Below are 22,486 nucleotides of genomic sequence, written 5' to 3'. Positions count from 1 at the left end.
ATCCAGACCATCTTGGCTAACATGGTGAAACCCCGTCTGTACTAAAAATACAAAAAATTAGCCGGGCGTGGTGGCGGGCGCCTATAGTCCCAGCTACTTGGGAGGCTGAGGCAGGAGAATGGCGTGAACCCAGGAGGCGGAGCTTGTAGTGAGCCAAGATCGCGCCACTGCACTCCAGCCTGGGCGACAGAGCAAGACTCCATCTCAAAAAAAAAAAAAAAAAAAAAAATTACCCGGGCGTAGTGGCGGGTGCCTGTAGTCCCAGCTACTTGAGAGGCTGAGGCAGGAGAATGGCGTGAACCCAGGAGACGGAGCTTGCAGTGGGCGGAGATCGCGCCATTGTACTCCAGCCTGGGTGACAGAGCGAGACTCCGTCTCAAAAAAAAAGAAAAAAAGAAAAAAAAACCACAACCATGTTATAGGAAAAGTTAGTATAAATGACATAGCATAATTAATATATTCAAAATAACTTTTAAAAAGTTGTCTTGTAGCGTGAAGGCATCCTAAATATCAAAAGCCCATCACAAACTTACAAGCCTTATTGCTACGTAAATATCCCTTTGAACTAGTTTCTGGTTCTATTTAAAAAGTCGAAAACAGTTGAAATTAATTTACGAATAAGAACAGATACACACTTTGTGGGGAGGCTGAGGTGGTAGGATCTCCTGAGCCCAGGAGTTTTAAGTCCAGCCTGGGCAACATAACAGCAAGACCCCAACCCCCCCCCCCAAAAAGCATATCTTTTGTTTATTTTTTTAATAGACAAAATCTCACTATGTTGTCCAGGTTTATTTGGAACTCCTGGCTTTAAGTGATCTTCCTGCCTCAGCCTCCCAAAGTGTTAGCATTATAGATGTGAGCCACCTCGTCTGGGCCAGAGCATACATTTTAGATTTCAGATTGGGTGGCGGGCAGGGATAGAATATCCTTGTTAGTTATATAAAAATAAACCTTTTTTTGCTTTTTGCAGATTTGAAATTTAATTAAGCTATTAACTTCTTAATCATCACATCCTCCAACTCTGTTTTAACTCCCCCCTCCCCCCCCCCTTTTTTTTTAAGGAATAAAGGGATTCATTCCTCATTTTAACTGATGTTACAGTGAAGATGGGTTCTTGAACTCTTGGAAGCCTGGATGAGCCACCTAATCTGCAAGATAAAAACCAAAGACCAATGCGTATTGGGGAAAAGAATGCTTAGTACTGCAAGACTGAATGTTGAATACCTGTTGAATATTCCTATTGAGGTTTTTTCCTAAACATACTTCAGTAACATCTTAGGACAATTCACTGGAGAAATGTTGATCCCTGGCTGGAATGTCATACCATTGACCCATCTGAAGAGTTAAAGCTGGATTTGACTGCTCTATTCTACCAGGAATATTGTTAGGGTAGCCTTTTACCAGTTTCTAAACAATTGTAATCATTTATTGACTCAGCAATTCCTCAGATAACAGGTCAAAAGATGTACAGATACATTCTGAAGTTTTCTTGCTATTAAAGGCACAAGAGTTTCCTTGTATTTTGACTGACAATGTAGCATGTTTCCATTTTAGTTTGTTAGTGATGGTGGTTTTCCCTTTGAAAGCCATTTGGTATATTCACCATAACAATTAGTTTAATATGATTACGTAAGAAAACTATGATAAAACCCAGCAATTTTAGTAGTTGTGAAAATACGTTTTTTAAATCATGTTTAAGAAGAATTGCAAGACTTGAAACCAAATCCTGATGGGGGAATTCTGTTTAATCCTGTTTAATCTGTTTAATTTCTGTTTAATCCTTAGTTTCTTAACCTGCATAGCTTATCCTGTATTGTACTTTTTTTCTTTTTTAAACTCCCAAACAAGAAGCTTGAAACTTTTCCTGTATTTTAAAATTGAAATTTGGTCACAAGGTATAGTCAGATTTTTATTAAGGTTTGGTTTGACAACCTTTAAAAGAAAGGTTTACCTCGCTAATACTTCTTAATAACATGCATCAAATGATATTCCCTATGGTGAAGTATATTCTCAAAGTTTTGTTATCTTTCATTTTTGGCATTTGGTGCTTATGGACTTAGTACCCAGGCAACAAAGATCTATTATGCACCTACTCTGTTGTATGTTCGCTATTATTTCCCCAAAAAAAAGGGGCATATATGCATAAGAAATAAATATTAGAATTATTTTGTTTCTCCCACAAAGCCCATGGGAGATGGCCCAACAAATGTTTAAAAAGTAAAAGAAGCACGGTGGCTCCCACCTGTAACCCCCACACTTTGGGAGGCCATGGCAGGTGGATCACGAGGTCAGGAGTTTGAGACCAGCCTGGCCAACACAGTGAAACTGTGTCTCTACTATAAATACAAAAATTAGCCAGGCATGGTGGCAGGCACCTATAGTCCCAGCTACTCAGGAGGCTGAGGCAGGAGAATCGCTTGAACCCAGGAGGCAGAGGTTGCAGTGAGCCAAGATCATGCCACTGCCTTCCAGCCTGGGTGACAGAGCGAGACTGTCTCCAAAAAAAAAGAAAAAAGAACTAAAAGAAAAGGAGCAGTTTATGATTGAAGAAAACATGACCTGGGCTGAAGAAGTGAGGATTGATTGGAGTGGGCTAGAATGAGCTATAGTTTCTAGCTCATTTGTAAGGAGGTAGAAAAAGGAGCATTGGTGCCTCAGAGTGGGTGTCTGGTGAGAGGAAAAACGGTGCTTAAGAGATTTTCAGGCTATTGCTGTGGGACAGGCATATTTTCTCCCTTTGCCTTTAGCTGTAGATAAAGTGTGGTTATGACCTGAGGCTTCTTGTATTCAAACTTGGCCTAGGGCCTATGTAGAGGCCCTAGGGTCTACTTGTGGTGGAGGAGGGAAGTATTTGTAGAATGTGTAGGCTTGAGAAGTAAATAAAGCCAAAAAAGCATCACTTGCTTACATTTTTAAATGAGTCACAAAACAGTCTTTCTAATGCGGCCGGTAAAGAAGTTTTAAAGGTCTATGGTTTCTCTACAGAAATTACATGCTTCTCAGGTCTTTGTTTAGTAAAATAATACAGATAATTATGCTTTGAATGCATTTATTATTAAAGCTAACCGTTTTAATTTGTGTCAGAAATAATTTGTGCCCATGGTAGGATTAAAATTGTATTCTTTAGTTAAAGCAAAGCAATCTGTTTTTCATTGATTTGATAAATATGTGAATGCCTAATATGTTCTGCATATGTAAAAATGCAGAAACATGCTCATTTGAATTACTAATAATTATTTTAGTATGCTGAGAGGCTTTGAATTCACTGTACCACTCCTTCCTAGAGTCATTCAAAACAGAAAAAATTAGTTTTAAGTATAGATTCATGTTTTTCTGTTTTAAAAAGTTGAGCTAATACTTTTCACAAGAGACGAAATAACATGAGCCACTATAATTATTGGCTCAGTTCCACCCAATTTCCATATTTTGGGTGTAATTTAAAATTTTTGACTTGGAATTTTAACTTTTTTTTTGTTTTGATTTTTTACCAGGTTTCTAAGCATGAATTGAGGAACAGAAGAAGCAGAGCAGATGATCGGAGCAGCATTTGTTTCTCCCCAAATCTAGAAATTTTAGTTCATATGTACACTAGCCAGTGGTTGTGGACAACCATTTACTTGGTGTAAAGAACTTAATTTCAGTATAAACTGACTCTGGGCAGCATTGGTGATGCTGTATCCTGAGTTGTAGCCTCTGTAATTGTGAATATTAACTGAGATAGTGAAACATGGTGTCCGGTTTTCTATTGCATTTTTTCAAGTGGAAAAGTTAACTAAATGGTTGACACACAAAAATTGGTGGAGAAATTGTGCATATGCCAATTTTTTGTTAAAACCTTTTGTTTTGAACTATACTGCTTTGAGATCTCATTTCAGAAGAATGGCATGAACAGTCTTCAGCCACAGTTGTGATGGTTGTTAAATGCTCACAATTGTGCATTCTTAGGGTTTTTCCATCCCTGGGGTTTGCAAGTTGTTCACTTAAAACATTCTTAAAATGGTTGGCTTCTTGTCTGCAAGCCAGCTGATATGGTAGCAACCAAAGATTCCAGTGTTTGAGCATATGAAAGACTCTGCCTGCTTAATTGTGCTAGAAATAACAGCATCTAAAGTGAAGACTTAAGAAAAACTTAGTGACTACTAGATTATCCTTAGGACTCTGCATTAACTCTATAATGTTCTTGGTATTAAAAAAAAGCATATTTGTCACAGAAATTTAGTTAACATCTTACAACTGAACATGTATGTATGTTGCTTAGATAAATGTAATCACTGTAAACATCTATATGATCTGGGATTTTGTTTTTATTTTGAAATGGGAGCTTTTTTGTTTACAAGTTCATTAAAAACTAAAAACTGTTTCTGTAAGGAAATGAGATTTTTTTTAAACAACAAAAAATGCCTTGCTGACTCACTATTAAATAAAAATCTCCCCAATTTTTTGATAGACTACTTCAAGCCATTTGTTACATGGTATTCCTTTGCAAGTCAATTTAGGTTTCGTGTTATAACTTTTCCTCTTTTTTTAAGAAAAATGAAAAAAGTAATTCTTTTGTCTGAAGGGGAAAGGCATTCTTTCATTTTTTTCTTTTTTTTTTTTTTTTTTTTATGACTTGCAGGCACAATATCTAGTACTGCAACTGCCAGAACTTGGTATTGTAGCTGCTGCCCGCTGACTAGCAGCTGGACTGATTTTGAATAAAAATGAAAGCATTAAAGGGTTTCCCTACAAAACATTTTTCTTTAAAATACTTTTGAAATGGCTATAAGCAGTTGACTTTCACCCTTGGAGAGCATCACACTGTGTGAGGTTCAGTGATTGTTGACCCTGCCCAGCCCCTCCTGCTTCTTTAAGTTATCTGTGTGCGTGCGCTTCCTCTCAATCTTCTTTGCACGCTCATTTCTTTTTCTCTGACCCATGAGAAAGGAAAACTTACTGATGATAATTTTTAAATAGTGTAATTTATTCATTTATAGCATGTCAGGATAAATTAAAAGAACATTTGTCTGGAAATGCTGCCGGGAGCCTATTGTGTAAATGTAGGTATTTTGTAAAATAACCTTGAAATTGTACATTGACACGTGTTTGGTCAGATTGTGTCAAGTTTAATTTGTTTTGTTTTCTTTTTTCTTTTTTTTATTTGAAAACTACTTTAGCAATAATTAATTCCATGATTATCACATTCTGTCATTAAGGGATATTAGTACCGTAATACTGAAGAAATTTTATTAAGTCTGAACTTTTGGGGTAGGCAGCTTCTTTGTTTCTTTTCTATCCACCCTTGTCGGTTGAGGTATTTGTTTCTTGACTAATAAACCCTTTGATACTTTTAGCCAGAAATCGGTCTCATAAAGCTATTTTTGAGTATAGTTTGTGTAAAATAAAAATGTTTAGCTTTGGTAATAACTTCCAAGCTGAACTCCCTCTAGCAAGATATTTTTCAGTGCTTTTATTTACTATGCACTTAGACTATGCACTTTTTCTGAAATATTTTTGTAACACTTTTTTGTATTTTTGCCATTTGAAAAGGTTGTGGTGTAGTTGGTCTGTAATTAAGTTGCAGATTTAAAACTGCTGTTAGCTTTGTAAATCAAAATATAGGTGTTTTTTGTCCTGGTATATCGTCATTCCATCTGCAGCTGGAGCTGGAATCCCATTGATCTTCTAGCTACCATTCATTTTCTTCACTGTTCACAAAAGAAGAGTGTGAAATTCAGTGAATGCTGTTACTAATCCTGTTGCGAGATGAATCTCATTTCACCAAAATTAAATTATGTTTTTCCGCTAAAATGATGATACAAGTTGAAGACACATCACTCTGAAATTGGAAGACCTCACCACTTAAGGCTCCACAGTGGCTTACTCAGCTGAACTCTAGGTTACTACTCTTTACTTTGTTCACCCATTGGGGGGTGCAGTTTTTTTAAAATGTTGGGAGATGGCCATTCTAACTACTGTTGAATGTCTCTGTTTTGGGAAGGTATAACAAGAAATAAAAAAGAATATATATGAAGGGAGAGACTGGTTATCTCCTCCCATATGGTTGTGCTTATCCTCTTATGGCTTACAAATGAATATTTGGAGGTTTGTTTTCACAATGATTTCCCATCAACAAATATTTTTAGTAGGATTTTTCCTGTTTCTGTTAGTCCTTGCAGTACTCATAAATGTTTTAAGCTGAGCATACTGTAATAGTCATAGGTTTAATTTCATTATAATAAAAATAATCAAACAAAAGGACTTTAGAACCCAAGACAATGAGCTAGTTTTCCCTAAAGTTTGCTGAACTATTAAGGAATATGTTCTTATAGCTTTTGACTAGAATGAGTCATGGGAATTCTAAGAAGGGATGGCCTAGACATTTTTAGCTCAGTTAAATTCAGCATTTAATGCAGGTGAGTTCCTGGGTCGTTTTCCAACTAGTCTGGAACAGTTTGGTTCTGACTCAAACTGGTATAAAGCATTATTTTAGGTTTTCTCTTTGCCAGTTTTTAAGCAGTTATAACCATGTAAATCAAGATGTGAGGACATCTATATGAAGTATAGTAAAGAAGTGGTGTCAGCAGATCAATATATGTGTCCTGGGTGTGCTGCTCTCTTAAGTGAGACTTTGTGAGACTGTACGTTAAATGCATTATTACCATTGCTTACATTTTGGGGGATTTTCTTCCGCCTCAAAACTTCCATTTCTATTGTAATATTCTTAATGACAATCTTTTTTTTTTAGCAGTGTATGTTTGAAACAGCCAAAGATGGCGATGAACCAAGTGTAAATTGATCTAAGCAGCCCATGCAGTTTGTGTTGAATCAACAAACAGTGTATTGTTGAAGTGAAATTATTTTCTGAAATGACTTGTTAGACCAGTTTTGAGGACATACTCAAAAGTAGAGTAATAATGGCTCCTGGGATGGAGAAATATGAGATGAACCTGGAACATTCTATTATGGTGCCACAAAGGAAATCTAAAAAAATAAATAAATAAATAAAAAAGTGGTTGGCTAGGAGCAGTGGCACACGCCTGTGATTCCAGCACTTTGGGAGGCCCAAGTGGGCAGGAGTTCAAGACCAGCCTGGCCAACATAGTGAAACCCTGTCTCTACTAAAAATACAAAAATTAGCCGGGTGTGGTGGCGGGCGCCTGTAATCCCAGCTTTTCAAGAGGCTGAGGCAGAAGAATCGCTTGAACCCGGGAGATGGAGGTTGCAGTGAGCTGAGATCGCGCCACTGCACTCCAGCCTGGGCGTTGCAGTGAGACTCCGTCTCAACAACAACAAAAAGGTGGATACATGTCAAAAGGGCACAGGAGCCACTTGAAGGATTTATACTTGCTAAATCTGTGTCAATTATCAAAATAAACTGGTAGCAACGTTACAACTCACTGAATAAGATACCATGATTCCATGTTGACTTAAAAATGGAGAGAAGAGAAAGCTCTAACTTGAATGTCAGCTAATTTAAGGTGAAAGGATTTTATGTGTTAGAAAAATCACCATTTTGCAAACTATAGTTTTCAGAATCCTTAATATATGTCATCTCTTTTATTCCTCATAACAGTAATAAGAAACAGTTAACTGTTTCAGAAAAGAGTGGGGCTGCCCAAGGCAAGGCATGTTGGTAATTGGTAAGCTTTATAGAGCCAAGACCTCAACCTGATTTTCTTGCTTTCATGCAGTTAAGCCATGGTGCTCCTCTTGTTATATCACCCTTTTAAACCCAGAGATTGATAGTATTAGCCATCATTTGCTGAGTGTCATGCACTATTCTCAGTGCTTTACATGTATTTGCCTAATCAGCGCCCTGTGAAGTACATCCTGTCTCCATTTTGCATATAAGGATACCAAAGCACAGAGTTGGAGGGAAGATAGTTATATTCCCTTACTTTATTTATTTATTTTTTTGAGACAGGGTCTCGCACTGTCGCCCAGGCTTGAGTGCTATAAGACCTTAACTTTCCCCTTTCAAAGTAGTTTATAGTGTCTAAATATCTTACATAAAAGTATACATCAAATAGGGTGGCAGTCTGGAAAGATTTAAAATCCAGAATGACTGGAAGGTTGGGCAACTAAGATTTCTTAAATTGCAGCTGTTTTCAACATAGATGTGTTGTAGAGTCTTTTCGGTTTCAAAATTAAATTGACTATAAATGGAGTGTGCTTAATTCAGATCTAAAAATTTTGGAATTAGAATATTGGGTGCTTGGCTGAGTGCTGTGGCTCACGCCTGTAATTCCAGCACATTGGTAAGCCCAGGTGGGCGGATCACTTGAGGTCAGGAGTTTGAGAGCAGCCTGGTTAACATGGTGAAACCCCATCTCTGCTAAAAATGCAAAATTAGCCTGGCATGGTAGTGCACGCCTGTAGTCCCAGCTACTTGGGAGGCTGAGGCAGAATTACTTGAACCCAGGAGGCAGAGGCTACAGTGAGCCGAGACTGAGCCACTGCACTCCAGCCTAGGCGACAGAGCGAGACTCTGTCTCAAAAAAAAAAAAAAGTATTGTGTGCTTATATTGCCTCCCTTACCCCCTCAAACTTGGGCAGGGCAGAGCCCATCTATAATAAGCAAATGGATAGTTTCTGCATCTGTCGTCAACTTTACACAAACAAACATTTTTATTCTTGGAGCATTTTTGAACTAAGATCTAGGCACTTTTAAAAGACAAAGGCAATGAGTAGCTTCCCTGTATCGACACCCAGTAAGTTAAAAAGCAGTCTTACAGATACAGAGCCTTAAGTAAAATGTTTGGAGTAACTTGGTTCTTTCTTTGTAGCATTTTCTAATTTACTATTTGACATATATCTGATTAGAGAATATAGATGTACTTAATTGTTTAGGGTGTTAAAATAGGAGTGACAGTAATAAAACAAGATGTGTCCACTGGTATAACAGTGGGATAAGGATATCTTTGAAGTGCTTAGAAATATGTTAATCTCAGTAGATTGCAGAGTATTTTTTTTAGTATTTTTTAATTTACATGAAAATCTGGGAAATTTTAATAGTAATTTTCCAGTCTAGTCATGAATTTTTCATTACCTCCACCAGATGGAAACTGATTCTGCCATATGCAAAAGGCTGCTATGTGATAGTGCTGGGGATTGGGGTGGCAGGGGGATGTGGACAGGCAGAATGGAGTAAGGGCCTTTAGTGAAAGTATGAGGGAATGACTTTAAGAGGCAGGACAGTACTTTGTGTATGTTTTGAAAGTAATTGTGGGCCTGGTATGGTGGCTCAGGTGTGTAAATCCCAGCACTTTGGGAGGCTGAGGCAGGTGGATCACGATCATGAGGTCAGGAGCTCAAGACCAGCCTTACCAACATGGTGAAACCCCATCTCTACTAAAAAAATACGTATATACATATATATATATATATACACACACAAATTAGCTGGGCGTGGTGGCACGCACCTGTAATTCCAGCTACTTAGGAGGCTGAGGCAGGAGAGTCTTGAACCCAGGAGGCAGAGGTTGCAGTGAGCCACTGCACTCCAGCCTAGGCGACAGAGCGAGACTGTCTCAAAAAAAGAAGTAATTGTGTGTGTCCTACAAGGCTGCGCTGGTGTCTTGATCCTTTGGCCTTCAAATAGCAAAGGTTTGCCATTCCTTAGGAGTCATTAAACTCCCTTCACCCTCATCTATCCACTAAAATATAGGAGCACTCCACAAAATATGCAGGTCCAGGAGAGAAAGGGGCAAATGATCAGGCTTTTTACTAATTTATCCACTGACATGTTTGGTCATTTTGTGGCTCATTAGTAGAATCCATATTTAGAGCCAAATGCTAGAGCTCATTTTCTTTTGTCTTTTAGAGACCAGTTAACAAATATGAAGCCCAAAAAGATGTGCAGATGTGGTCAAGCTCCCCAAGCAAGACTAGAACCCAGGCCAAATAGTACTACTCATATTTAGAGGTAATATATGTTTTCTAGTGGCACATTTAAGCCAGAACAGTTTTTTAATATAATGCATTTATTAGCCAACCCTTACCTAGTTATCATCAATACTTCATCTGTGTGTTGATGATAGCAAAAAAAAAAAAAAAAAAAAAAAAAAGGCCAGTCTTGTTGCTTCATGGTCTTATTAAAAATTGACTTTTTTCTAAAAATCACCTTAAAACTTGACTAAAATTGTATTTGGATTTAAGATACATTATATCTACAAGAGTGGAATGCATTAATTAGATTTGCAGTCTGCTACATAAAACCAAACTTGACCAAGTTATTTTTGCTTGAAGTTGTGAATATTTTTACACTTTTAGAGCATTTCCGTGTACCTAAGTTTATATAGATTGTTCTAATATACCAGTGTATTCATTGACAGGGTGTTCTTTCTCATAGTTCTGTAGTACTTTTATAGCCTGTCATTTATGGAACAGAATGTCTTAGGTAAAAAAATGTAGCCTTTTCTCATCATTACCATATTAAGTCTTCAATGCTGCTAATTCAGAGAAGCAAAATAGTTTGAATAACTGTTGGAAACAATTCCCGTGGATTTCAGGCAGCCTGCCATTGGCTCTGTATGCCAATGGACAGCGGCACACATCTTGGTGATAAAATGCTGCATTAGATATTTAGGATCAGAAGAAGGGGTGGAGGTGGATATTTTTAGAAACTGCTTTTAACGGTTGCTAAGTAAATATTTTTTATTGCAAAACTGGTTTGCACTGTGCTAACGTATGTAACTCCATTAACAGCATAATGTGTTAATCTCCGTTTAGACAGTAAAACCGATTTTTTTTTTGTTTTTTGTGCCAAAAGAAGTGAAACTAAATATTTGAGATAGTTTTTAAAATCATTGACCATCCTGTACCCTGCAAAATTGTGAAGCATACGTTACTGAGTTTTCTATAATGGCATGCATGATTTTTTTTAGCCTATGACAAAGTGCAATTCCTATACAAACAGTAATAGGAATTGAGTTTTTAAATGCCAGGCACTGTGCTAGTCCCTGGGAATTCAGGGGTGACAATTCAAATGGACCTATATGCAACATAGGGTGTTACAGATACAGTACTCATGGGGCAGATGGAGACCAGAGAAAATAATCTATGAATTGCATCTGAAAGGATGAGTAGGGCGGGCGCGGTGCCTCACGCCTGTAGTAATCCCAGCACTTTGGGAGGCCGAGGCGGGCGGATCACCTGAGGTCGGGAGTTTGAAACCAGCCTGACAAACATGGAGAAACCCTGTCTCTACTAAAATTACAAAATTAGCTGGGCGTGGTGGCGCATGACTAATTCCAGCTACTCAAGAGGCTGAGGCAGGAGAATCTCTTGAACTCAGGAGGTGGAGGTTGTGGTGAGCCAAGATGGCACCATTGCACTCCAGCCTGGGCAACAAGAGGGAAACTCCGTCTCAAAAAAAAAAAAAAAAAAAAAGGTTGAGTAAGGTTTCGGCAGACGGTGAAGACTCCTCGTCTTGGAGGAATGGTAGCAAAACACACCCACATGAATGATTTCAGCCAACAGAGAGTACCCATTCCTTAGCACAGAGCCAAATGAGTGGCATAGAAAGTGTCGAAGGTTCACGTGGGTTCGATAATGAGAATGCCCTCAGTCACAAACATTTTAACCAAAAGTTGAAATAATGAAGTATATAGGGTAAGAAATGTTCAATCCAGCCGTGACCCTATCCAATGACAGTTTTATTGGTCTGCAAATCCTTGCAATGCCACCAAGGAGGAGATTGAACAAAAGTGAGATCATAAATGATACTAAATGTTAGGGACAGAAGATGATAAGTAAAAACATTCAAGCAGCAAGCATAAACCCAACTTTTGGGAAATGTGGGGGGAAATAAGATGGTTTTTAGGGCAGGTAGCAGCCCTGAGAGTATAATTTTTTTTTTTTTTTTTTTGAGACAAAGGCTGGATCTTGGCTCACTGCAATCTCCACCTCCGGGTTCAAGCGATTCTCGTGCCTCAGCCTCCCGAGTAGCTGGGATTCCAGGCACGCACCACCACAGCCGGCTAATTTTTTTGTATTTTTAGGGAAGACAGGGTTTTGCCGTGTTGCCCAGGCTGGTCTCAAACTCCTGTGCTCAGCCAATCCGCCCACCTTGGCCTCCCAAAGTGCTGGGATTACAGGTGTGAGACACTGTGCCCGGCCTCAATTTTCTGATCAGTGGTAGGGAGTCAGAAAACAAGTTCTTCATGCCATCACACCAAGTCTAACCCTCTAAAAAGTCTTGTTCCTCATGCTAACAGTTGCTTCAATAACAACCTCATAAATTGGTGGTAAAGACTCACTGGTTTCCATTACATATTGAAAGTTTGGATTCTAAGGCTGATAATCTGCTCATATGGGATAAATCTATCTTGCTTTTTTTTTTTTTTTTTTGAAACAGGATCTCACTCTGTTGCCCAGTTTAGAGTGCAGTGGCATGATCATGGCTCACAGCAGCCTCAACCTCCTGGGCTCAAGCATTCCTCTGCCTCAGCCTTCCAAGTAGCTGGGACTACAAGTGCGCACCACCATACCCAGCTATTTATTTTTTTAGAGACGGGATCTCTCTGTTGCCTGGGCTGATCTCAAACTCCTGGGCTCAAGCCATCCTCCTGTCTCAGCCTCCCACAGTGTTGGGATTACAGGTGTGAGCCACTGCACCCAGCCTTAATGTCTTTTTAAATGCCTCTATCTGCAGTTTCTGTCCTTAAAGGAAAATGTCATATATTTATAACTGGACATCAGGAAGGAAAGCACTGTACATTAATTTTACTCTGAATGATTGCCTGTGCCTTTTTATAAAGTCACATTCAAATGTGCATTGTCACCCAGGAGAATATCAAGCCTAATAGGAGGACTTTGCTGCTTGCAAAATCTGGAGATACCTTATTCTGTGCTTTTTTGTCCCTGGATACTATGTTTGGAGTGGTGACAAGCTTAGAGAAATGAGAAGAAAATGGTGATGCATGGAAAGTAAACAGTGAAATGGTTGACTCTTGAAGCTCTGGTCTTCCTTTGGAAAAATTCCCCATTCAAGGTCACAGAGCTTTTTAGTGGCAGGGCTAGGAAAGAACCCAACTGGTGCACTTTTGGCCACTGAACTGCTACTCTAGGCATGGGGCAGTGATTTTAAGTATGATTCCAGAACCAGCAGCACCAGCGTTGTCTGCGTATTTGTTAGAAATGCACATTCTTATGCCCTGCCACAGACCCACTGAATGGAACTCGGGCTGGAGTCTAGTAATCTGTGTTTTAAGAAGAAACCCTCCATCCTGGCCATCCCCAGGTGATTCTGGTGTGCAATAAAGTTTGAAGAGCCACTGGCAAACGAGAATGAGACAATGGGTGGCAGAATGAACTGGGAAGGGATCTGGTGCAAGACCTATTATTTGTTTCAGTATCCTCATCTATAAAGGGGGAGTAATCACCAGGCTGTCAATCTGCTGCTAGTCGTGAGTATGGAATGAAGTCAAATACCACAGGACTTGCCCCAGACAGTGGAGAGCTGAAGGCATGTCTTAGCTTATAAAAACTGCTCATTTCTTCCCAACTGTACATTTGGTGACATGGTAGCTTGAAATTAGCTGTGGTGAGAAACTGGAAAACCCTACAATCAGGGCCTGCCTCTCAACCCCAGCTGGATTAAGAGAAAATGTAAAATTAGGAGAGAAATCTGTTTTATGTATCTTAGCAGGACTTCAAAATCACATATCATGAATCTAGGAGGCCACACATTTCCCAGGTGTGGGGTAAGAAGAGAAGTGCCTAAAGCCAGACATGCAAGTTTGAGAGTTCTTATTCCAGGAGTGATAGGTGAAGTTGCAGAGCTATGTGAATTCTTCCAGCCAGAGGGTATTGATGTGGAAGTGAGGGCTCAACACAGAACTCTGAGGGATATGAAGCTAAAGAATGATTAAATACTGGAGAAGAATGGGAGTAGTCACAAAGGAGGACATCCAGAAAGTTAGTCATGTCTTATGAAGAAGTCAAGGAGAAAGCTGTATTGTTTATTAGTCATGGTACTTAATGACAAACTCTTGAATAATGGCTTTATGCAAAATGTCTTTCTCCCTAATGTGAGCCAAGTAACCTGCCTTCAGTCTTCTGACAACACCATCTGGAACTTGAGGCCTTCCAGACTGATGCAGCAGAGAGGCACACCAGCAATGAACTGGCTGAGCTGGGAAGTGACACACACACATACCACTTTTACATAGTTTATTGGCCAGAACTACTCAGCCCCCATCTATTTGCAAAGGAAGTTTAAAGATGTGGGGAAGAGGATAGGTATGTAGTTCCTTCTAATGTTCTTGCTCACAAATTGTATGTACTATTTTAGAGAAAGTTGAGTGTGTACAGAAGCAGTCTCTGGCTGTTTGTACCCTCAGGTATCCAGGCTAGATCTTCCAGGAAGGCAGAACCTCAGGCTGTAAACTCAGATGACTCTCCACTGGCTCCTTGCCTGGTTTTCAGGGCTTGTCACATAGGAAAACAAGCCATGCAGTCCCCTGTTGCTAGGAAATGCATAAACATAGCAAGAAATAACCTGCCCATCTGCTGAGGGTTTAGCATTGCAACTTTCCCATAAATGACCAACAGCTGTTTGACTTTTGGGGGGCAATATCTCTGTGTTGGTGGAATAGGAATAAGTAAGAGAAGAGAGGACCAGGCATGATGACTCACACCTGTAACCCCAGCCCTTTGGGAGGCTGAGGTGGGTGGATTGCTTGAGCTTAGGAGTTCAAAACTAGCCTGGGCAACATGACAAAACCCCATCTCTACAAAAAATACAGAAATTAGCCTGGCATGGTGGTGTGTGCCTGTAGTCCCAGCTACTCAGGAGGCTGAGATGGTAGGATCACTTGAGCCCGGGAGGTTGAGGCTGCAATGACCCATGATTGTGCCACTGCACCCCAGCCTGGGCAAAAGAGTGAGACCCCATCTCGAAAAATAAGGAGAAGAGAGTAAGTTTTGTTTTGTTTTTTTTTTTTTAAGGCAAAGGCCATATCTCCCTTTCCCCTTGTACTCATAGAGTCTAGCATAAAAAGGTGACCAGTAAAACTGCTGTTGAATATTAATGTACATCAGGATAGTATTCGCTTTCTTTCAGCAGTTTTGACCCAGATTTGTGGTCAGTTAAAACCCTACTATTGGCCAGGCATGGTGGCTCATGCCTGTAATCCCAGCACTTTGGGGGCCAAGGCGGGTGGATTGCTTGAGGCCAGGAGTTTGAGACCAGCCTGGCCAACATGGTGAAACCTGTCTCTACTAAAAGTACAAAAATTAGCCGGGTATGGTGGTGGGTGCCTGAAATCCCAGCTACCCAGAAGGTGGAGGGAGGCAGGAGAATCACTTGAACCTGGGAGGCAGAGGTTGCAGTGAGCCAAGATGGTGCCACTGAACTCCAGCCTGGGCAACAGAGCGGCGAGACTCCATCTCAAAAAACAAACAAACAAAAAACCCCTGCTATCTCTTATTCAAGATCTATTGTCAGGTCACATCTATCTTGAACCTATGCAAAAAAAAAAAAAATTGTTTTGTTTTACTCACATGCCAATTGTAGATTCAGAACTTTTTATTTTATTTTATTTTTGAGACGGAGTCTTGCTCTGTCACCCAGGCTGGAATGCAGTGGTGTGATCTCGGCTCACTGCAACCTCTGCCTCCAGGGTTCAAGTGATTCTCCTTCCTCAGCCTCCCAAGTAGCTGGGATTACAGTCACGTGCCACCATAGCCAGCTAATGTTTTTGTATTTTTAGTAGAGACGGGGTTTACTGTGTTAGCCAGGGTGGTCTCGATCTCCTGACCTCGTGATCCACCCGCCTTGGCCTCCCAAAGTGCTGGGATTACAGGCGTGAGCCACCATGCCGGGCCATAGATTCAGAGCTTTAAAGTGGCCTATTAACCAGAATAACCCCAAAAGGAATTAGCAAAAGTCCCCTTTTTCAAGAAAGTCCACTTTCTTGAAAATAGAACTGTAATCCTCATCTTAACTGTAAAAGGAATTTTATTAATACTTGGTCTAGGGCTTTTTTTTTGAGAAGGAATTTCACTCTTCTTGTCCAGGCTGGAGTGCAATGGTGTGATCTCGGCTCACCACAATCTCCGCCTCCTGGGTTCGAGTGATTCTCCTGCCTCAGCCTCCCAAGTAGCTGGGATTACAGGCATGAGCCACCACACCCAGCTAATTTTGTACTTTTAGTAGAGATGGGGCTTCACCATCTTGGTCAGGCTGGTCTCGAACTCCTGACCTCAGGTGATCTGCCTGCCTCGGCCTCCCAGAGTGCTAGGATTACAAGCATGAGCCACCGCGCCCGGCCTTTTTTCTTTCTTTTTTTTTTTTTAAGAGATGGGGTCTCACTATATTGCCCAGACTGGAGTGCAGTGGCTGTTCACAGGTGTGATCATAAAAATACACTGAAGCCTGCAACTCCTGACCTCAAGTGATCCTCTTGCCTCAGCATCCCAAGTAGCTGGGACTACAGGCACACACCACTGAACACAGTTCTTATTTTGTTTTAAAAGTATGTTTTCCAAAGCCCAGTGTTTCAGGCCTAAATCTAACAACTTCAATTATTTTTGGAGATGGGGTCTTGCTCTATCACCCATGCTGGAGTGCAGTAGCACCATCAGAGCTCCCTGCAGTCTCTAACCCCTGGCCTCAACCAATCCTGCCTCAGGTATGCAACACCATGCCTGGCTAATTTTTTCTTCTTCTTCTTCTTTTTTTTTTTTTTAAGATGGTCTTGCCGTGTTACCCAGGCTGGTCTTGAACTGCTGGCCTCCCAAAGCACTGGGATTCCAGGCTTGAGCCATCATGCCCAGCCCAACTTTCCTTTTTTCTCTAATTCTTGCTGACCTTCATGCAGACTTTATTATTATTATTATTATTTGAGGCAGAGTTTCACTCTTGCTGCCCAGGCTGCCGTGCAATGGTGTGATCTCGGCTCACTGCAGTCTCTGCCTCCCCGGTTCAAGCGATTCTCCTGCCTCAGCCTCCCAAGTAGCTGGGATTACAGGTGCCCGCCACCACGCCCAGCTAGTTTTTTTGTGTATTTTTAGTAGAGATGGGGTTTCGCCATGTTGGCTAGGCTGGTCTCGGACTCCTGGCCTCAGGTGATCCGCCCACCTCAGCTTCCCAAAATGCTGGGATTTCAGGCGTGAGCCACTGCTCCCTACTCATGCAGACTTTAAAACTGCAGTGTTTTCTTAGGCTTGTCTGTTGCTCAAGAACTTGCCATCTCTTCTTTTGCTTCCCAAAAGACTTTTGCTTCCCAAAAGAACATGGAAGATGACTCAAGAACTTATTTGGGTCTGTTTAACAGCTGGCTCTAGAATACAGCCCACTCTTAAGGTGGCTTGTCACTTTGGTTACACTGTGTGCTCTAGTTATTTGACATATAAACTTTCACCTCAGGCTCTTGTGCAACTTGAATTCCAAATCCATGCTTTGAAATGGCTAGCTAATTATCCCAGTTGACTCACTATGTCTACAAATGAATCTACTATCTTGCCTCTCTAAACCTGCCCTTCCTTCTATGCATGGACGAGCAGGACACCTGGGAGCCACCCTTGACTCCTCTATCAAGTCCATCTCACTGTTTCCTTGAATTTGCCCTTTACTATCGCTTGCCTGAACTCTTTTTTTTGTTTGTTTGAAACAGAGTCTCATTCGCCACCCAGGCTGGAATACAGTGGCATCATCTCGGCTCGGTGCAACCTCTGCCTCCCGGGTTCAAGTGATTCTCCTGCCTCAGCCTCCCGAGTAGCTGGGATTACAGGTGCCCACCACCATGCCCGGCTAATTTTTGTATTTTTAGTAGAGATGGGGTTTTGCCTTGTTGCCCAGGCTGGTCTTGAACTCCTGACCTCAGGTGATCTGGTCATTTTGGCCTCCCAAAATGCTGGGATTACAGGCGTGAGCCACTGCGCCTGGCTGCCTGAACACTTGAAGTAGCTCTTATCTAAGCTTCATTCTCCATATGATTCTTGAATGTGCCCCTTCCCACCCCCACTGCTTTCAGGATAATGACCAAATTCCGTGATCTGTTCCCTGTTTACCAAGCTATCCAAATTTATCTCTTGGCTTCTATTCCCAGCCCCAATTTCCATCCCACACTGTACATTCCAGATACACTCGCAATTCCCAGGATTCATTGTGCCATCTTGCCTTCATATGTTTCTCTGTGCTAGAAATGCCTTCCACTTTCTCCAATCTGCCTCTTTGTTCAAAAGCCAATTCAAACGTCTCTGGGAAGTTTCCCACACCACGAGAAAAGCTGGTCTGTGCCTCCTCTGCGCCTTCACTGCCGCGCTTTCCTAGCCAGATTTTGCAATTGTATTTCTGCAATTACTCAAACGTGTTTCCTTCTGACCAGACAAAGCTCCCCAAGGCCGGACTTCATTCATCTTTACTCCTAATGCTTGAGGAAGGGCACATGAGTTGCAGATGCTTAGTGACTATTTTTTTAGTGATAGACTCATGGGGGAAGGCAGCTTAGCTATAGCTAAGACAACCTTGGGGTGTGCATGTGGGGGCGGTGAGGTGACTTCCAACCAGAAAAGAACTTGTAAATCTATAGGCATAGGTCATAAACTGAGCGTGTGTTTCACCCAAAGATGTGTTCATTTCTCTCCAGGGGGACATAGCTGGGGGTGAGAGAAGCATGGAGGACACAAGATTTTGGCATTGAAAAATAGCAAAGAGTCTAAAAATGTTATTCCTGGAAGGGACATTCAAGATCATAAAACTTTAGGAGAAGACTGCATCTTTTAAATGTACATTTTAAAATATGCTTCAACACTCTGCTATTGAGGACACTGGCTCAGAAAGGCGGAACTGACTGCATTAAGGTCATAAAACAATTTAGTGGTTTCTTCACCCTTTTTTTTCCCTAAGAGACAGGGTCTCACTTTGTTGTCCAGGCTGGAGTGCAGTAGCATAATCACAGCTCACTGCAGCCTTGACATCCTGGGCTCAAGTTAATCTTCCCACCTCAGCCTCCCAAGTAGCTGGGACTACAGGTGTGCGCCCCCATGCCTGGCTGGTTTTTAAAATTTTTATTATTTTTTTTTAATGTAGAGACAGAGGTCTCCCTATGTTGCCCTGCCTGATCTCAAACACCTGGGCTCAGCCGTCTTCCCCTGCCTCGGCCTCCCAATATGCTGGGATTTCAGGTGTCGGCCGCTGTGCCCTCCAGATTTCTTCACTCTTAACCCTATTGTCTTAATATTTCTCATGTTAATTGGGATTTAGATCAGAAAGCAGGGCGAAAATGGTTTTCAGTTCTCCCAAAATAAGGGGTTGGAAATTAAGAGTCTTTTGAGAAAAGTGAAATGTGGATGGTCATCTTGTTTGCTGTCACTGCTGGTTTAGACTTTTCAAACACTTCTGTTCACATGTCCCTAAAAGAAATTTGAAAATAGTGTATCTATTTGCACGCTTTTAAGTTAACATCTAGTTTTTAATTATTTATTTATTTTTATTTTTTGAGATGGAGTCTCACTCTGTCAGCCAGGCCAGAGTGCAGTGGCGTCATCTTGGCTCACTGCAACCTCTGCCTCCTAGGTTCAATCAATTCTCCTGCCTCAGCCTCCCTAGTAGCTGGGATTACAGGCATGTGCCACCATGCCCGGCTAATTTTTGACATCTAGTTTTTTGGGGTTTTTTTGTGATTTTTGAGACAGAGTCTCACTCTGTTGCCCAGGCTGGAGTGCAGTGGTGCGATCTCGGCTCACTGCAAGCTCCACCTCCCGGGTTCACGACATTCTCCTGTAGCTGGGACTACAGGCACCCGCCACCATGCCCAGCTAATTTTGTTTTGTATTTTTTAGTAGAGACGGGGTTTCACTGTGTCAGCCAGGATGGTCTCAATCAATCTCCTGACCTCGTGATCCGCCTGCCTCGGCCTCCCAAAGTGCTGGGATTACAGGCATGAGCCACCGCGCCTGACATCTAGTTTTTTAAATCATAACTTTAAGTAGTTGCAAAACTTGTGGTTGGAGGGTTTCTATAGGGGGTTGTACTTTTCTGAGCACCATTTGAACTCAAATTTGAAATTTCTGTTTTTAATTATATCCCAAGAGAGGTCAATCAAAGATATCCACAGTATTACCTCCTTTCTTTGTTTATTTATTTATTATTTATTTGTTTATTCAAGACAGAATCTCACTCTGTTGCCTAGGCTGGCGTGCAGTGGTGCAATCATAGCTCACTGCAGTCTCAACCTCCCAGGCTCAAGCAATCCTCCTGCCTCAGCCTCCCAAGTAGCTGGGACCACAGGCATATGCCACCACGCCTGGCTAATTTTTTTTTTAAGAGATAGGGTTTTGCCATGTTGCCCAGGCTAGCCTAGAACCCCTGGGCTCATGCAATCTCCCTACCTCAGCCTTCCAAAGTGCTGAGATTACAGGCATGTGCCAGTGCGCCCAGCCATGACTTCCTTTCTTTTTTTCCTCTTTTCTTTTTTGATACAGAGTCTCGCTTTGTCACCCAGGCTGGAATACAGTGGTGGGATCTTGAGTCACTGCAACCTCCGCCTCCTGGGTTCAAGCGATTGTCCTGCCTCAGCCTCTTGAGTGGTTGAGACTACAAGGTGCCTGCCACCACGCCCGGCTAATTTTTTGTATTTTTAGTAGAGACAGGGTTTTACCATGTTGGCCAGAATGGTCTCGATCTCTTGACTTCAAGTGATCCTCCTGCCTCAGCCTCTCTAAGTGCTGGATTACAGATGTGGGCCACCGTGCCTGGCCCATGGCCACCTTCCAAGTATGATTATCTTGGGCTGGTGACACTTATTGAGGAACTGGAGTCACACCATTCTGGGGCAGCTCTACTCACTATCATCCTTGGAAAACACATGGACAAATTTCAGTCAGAAACTTCACTTTGCTCTTTTTTCTTTTTGAACTGCTATTTCCATTTCACTTTCCCCACAGTATTAAGTCATAGATGCCATTCATTTCCATGCTATACTGTCTTTTAATGATTGCCATATAGTATTTCTTTGTAACAGAAATAGGCACTTGGATTCCAATTTTAATTTTTAATTTCTCGTGACCATAAACTCTGAAGTGTTACTTCTTCTGGCTAGAATTACCATTAGAGTTATTAGACCTAACTGATTGAAACCACATAAGTACAATACAAATTTGATAACAGTTTGCATATGGAGAGTTACATTTTATTTATTGAGATGGATTTTTAAAATGTATGTTCATGTTTACATTGATAAATATTATTGATTCCTAGATTGGAACAGGAGTCACTATCAACACTATCCTTATTTTTTTATTTTAATCCATATATGAGTTTAGAAGCCTTTTTCACAAAATTATGTGGAACTGGAAAGAGTTTTGTTATTACAGTGTCACTCAATTCTTTGGATTCTTTCCAAGATGCTTGGCAAAAATCACTTGGAGCTCTTTTATTGAAAATCAGTGAACAGCTCCATCAGTTCCTCCTTCAGCGTTGTATCATGGCAACGCCTTTTCTCTAAGTCTGTTCCCCTGAAGGAGCTTTGCTGTGATTTGAATGTGTCCCCCAAAGCTCATATGTTGGAAACTTAATATCCAATGCAACTGTTTTGAGAGGTGGGACCTAGCCAGGCATCGTGGCTCACATCTGTAATCCCAGAACTTTGGGAAGTTGAGGTGGGAGGGTCACTTGAGCCCAGGAGTTTAAGACTAGACTGGGTAACAACATAGTGAGACCCTGTCTCTAGAAACAAAAACAAAAAACTAAATTAACTGAGCATGGTAGCACATGCCTGTAGTCTCAGCTATTCTTTAGGCTGAGGTGGGAGAGTTGCTTCAGCCGGTGTGGGTGAGGCCATAGTGAGCTGTGATTGTGCCACTACACATCAACCTGGGTGACAGAGTGAGACCCTGTCTTAAAAAAAAAAAAAAAAAGAGAGGTGGGATCTTTAAGGGGTAATTAGGTCATGAGGACTCTTCCCTCACGAATGGATTAATTCCATTATCATGGGAGTAGATTTGTTATAAAAGTGAATTTGGAGGCAGGAGGATTGCTTGAGCCTAGGAGGTCAAGGCTGCAGTGAGCTGTAATCGTGTCACTCCACACCTGCCTGGGCTGGGTGACAGAGCTAGACCTCGTCTCTTTTTTTTTTTGAGACAGAGTCTCGCTGTGTCACCCAGGCTGGAGTGCAGTGGCTCGATCTCGGCTCACCGCAACCTCCGCCTCCCGAGTTCAAGCAATTCTCTGCCTCAGTCTCCCGAGTAGCTGGGATTACAGGCGGCCGCCACCATGCCTGACTAATTTTTGTATTTTTAGTAGAGATGGGGTTTCATCATCTTGGCCAGGTTGGTCTGGAACTCCTGACCTCGTGATCCACTCACCTTGGCCTCCCAAAGTGCTGGGATTACAGGCATGAGCCACCGCGCCCAGCCTAGACCTTATCTCTTAAAAAAAAAAAAAAACACTGAGTTTGGCTTCCTCTTGCTCTCCTGTGCACAGCCCCTTGCCATGTAATGCCTTCTGCCATGTTATAATGCAACAGGAAGGCCCTCACCCGATGTAGCCACTCGA

General features: G+C 41.5%; 1 protein-coding gene across 6 annotated transcripts in view; it reads left to right on the top strand.

Moving 5' to 3' along the window:
* Window positions 1–6,013, top strand: part of CSNK1A1 (casein kinase 1 alpha 1) — a 57,129-nt gene extending 51,116 nt beyond the window's left edge. For 4 of the 6 annotated variants that reach the window (XM_003829039.6, XM_003829040.6, XM_008954458.5 and 1 more), the window contains one exon: window positions 3,492–6,013. In XM_003829039.6, the coding sequence (XP_003829087.1) occupies window positions 3,492–3,499 (8 nt within the window). In that variant the 3' untranslated portion in view covers window positions 3,500–6,013. Of the gene's footprint in view, window positions 1–1,061; window positions 2,918–3,491 lie in introns of those variants that run through there. The other 2 variants (XR_010112238.1, XR_010112237.1) reach the window with 1 other exon arrangement.
* Window positions 6,014–22,486: the final 16,473 nt, after the last annotated feature.

Source organism: Pan paniscus, chromosome 4, assembly GCF_029289425.2.
Source record: "Pan paniscus chromosome 4, NHGRI_mPanPan1-v2.0_pri, whole genome shotgun sequence".
NCBI classification, from domain to species: Eukaryota; Metazoa; Chordata; class Mammalia; order Primates; family Hominidae; genus Pan; species Pan paniscus.
The sequence above is the reverse complement of the archived record's forward strand: the minus strand, read 5'-3'. Positions and strand labels throughout refer to the sequence as shown.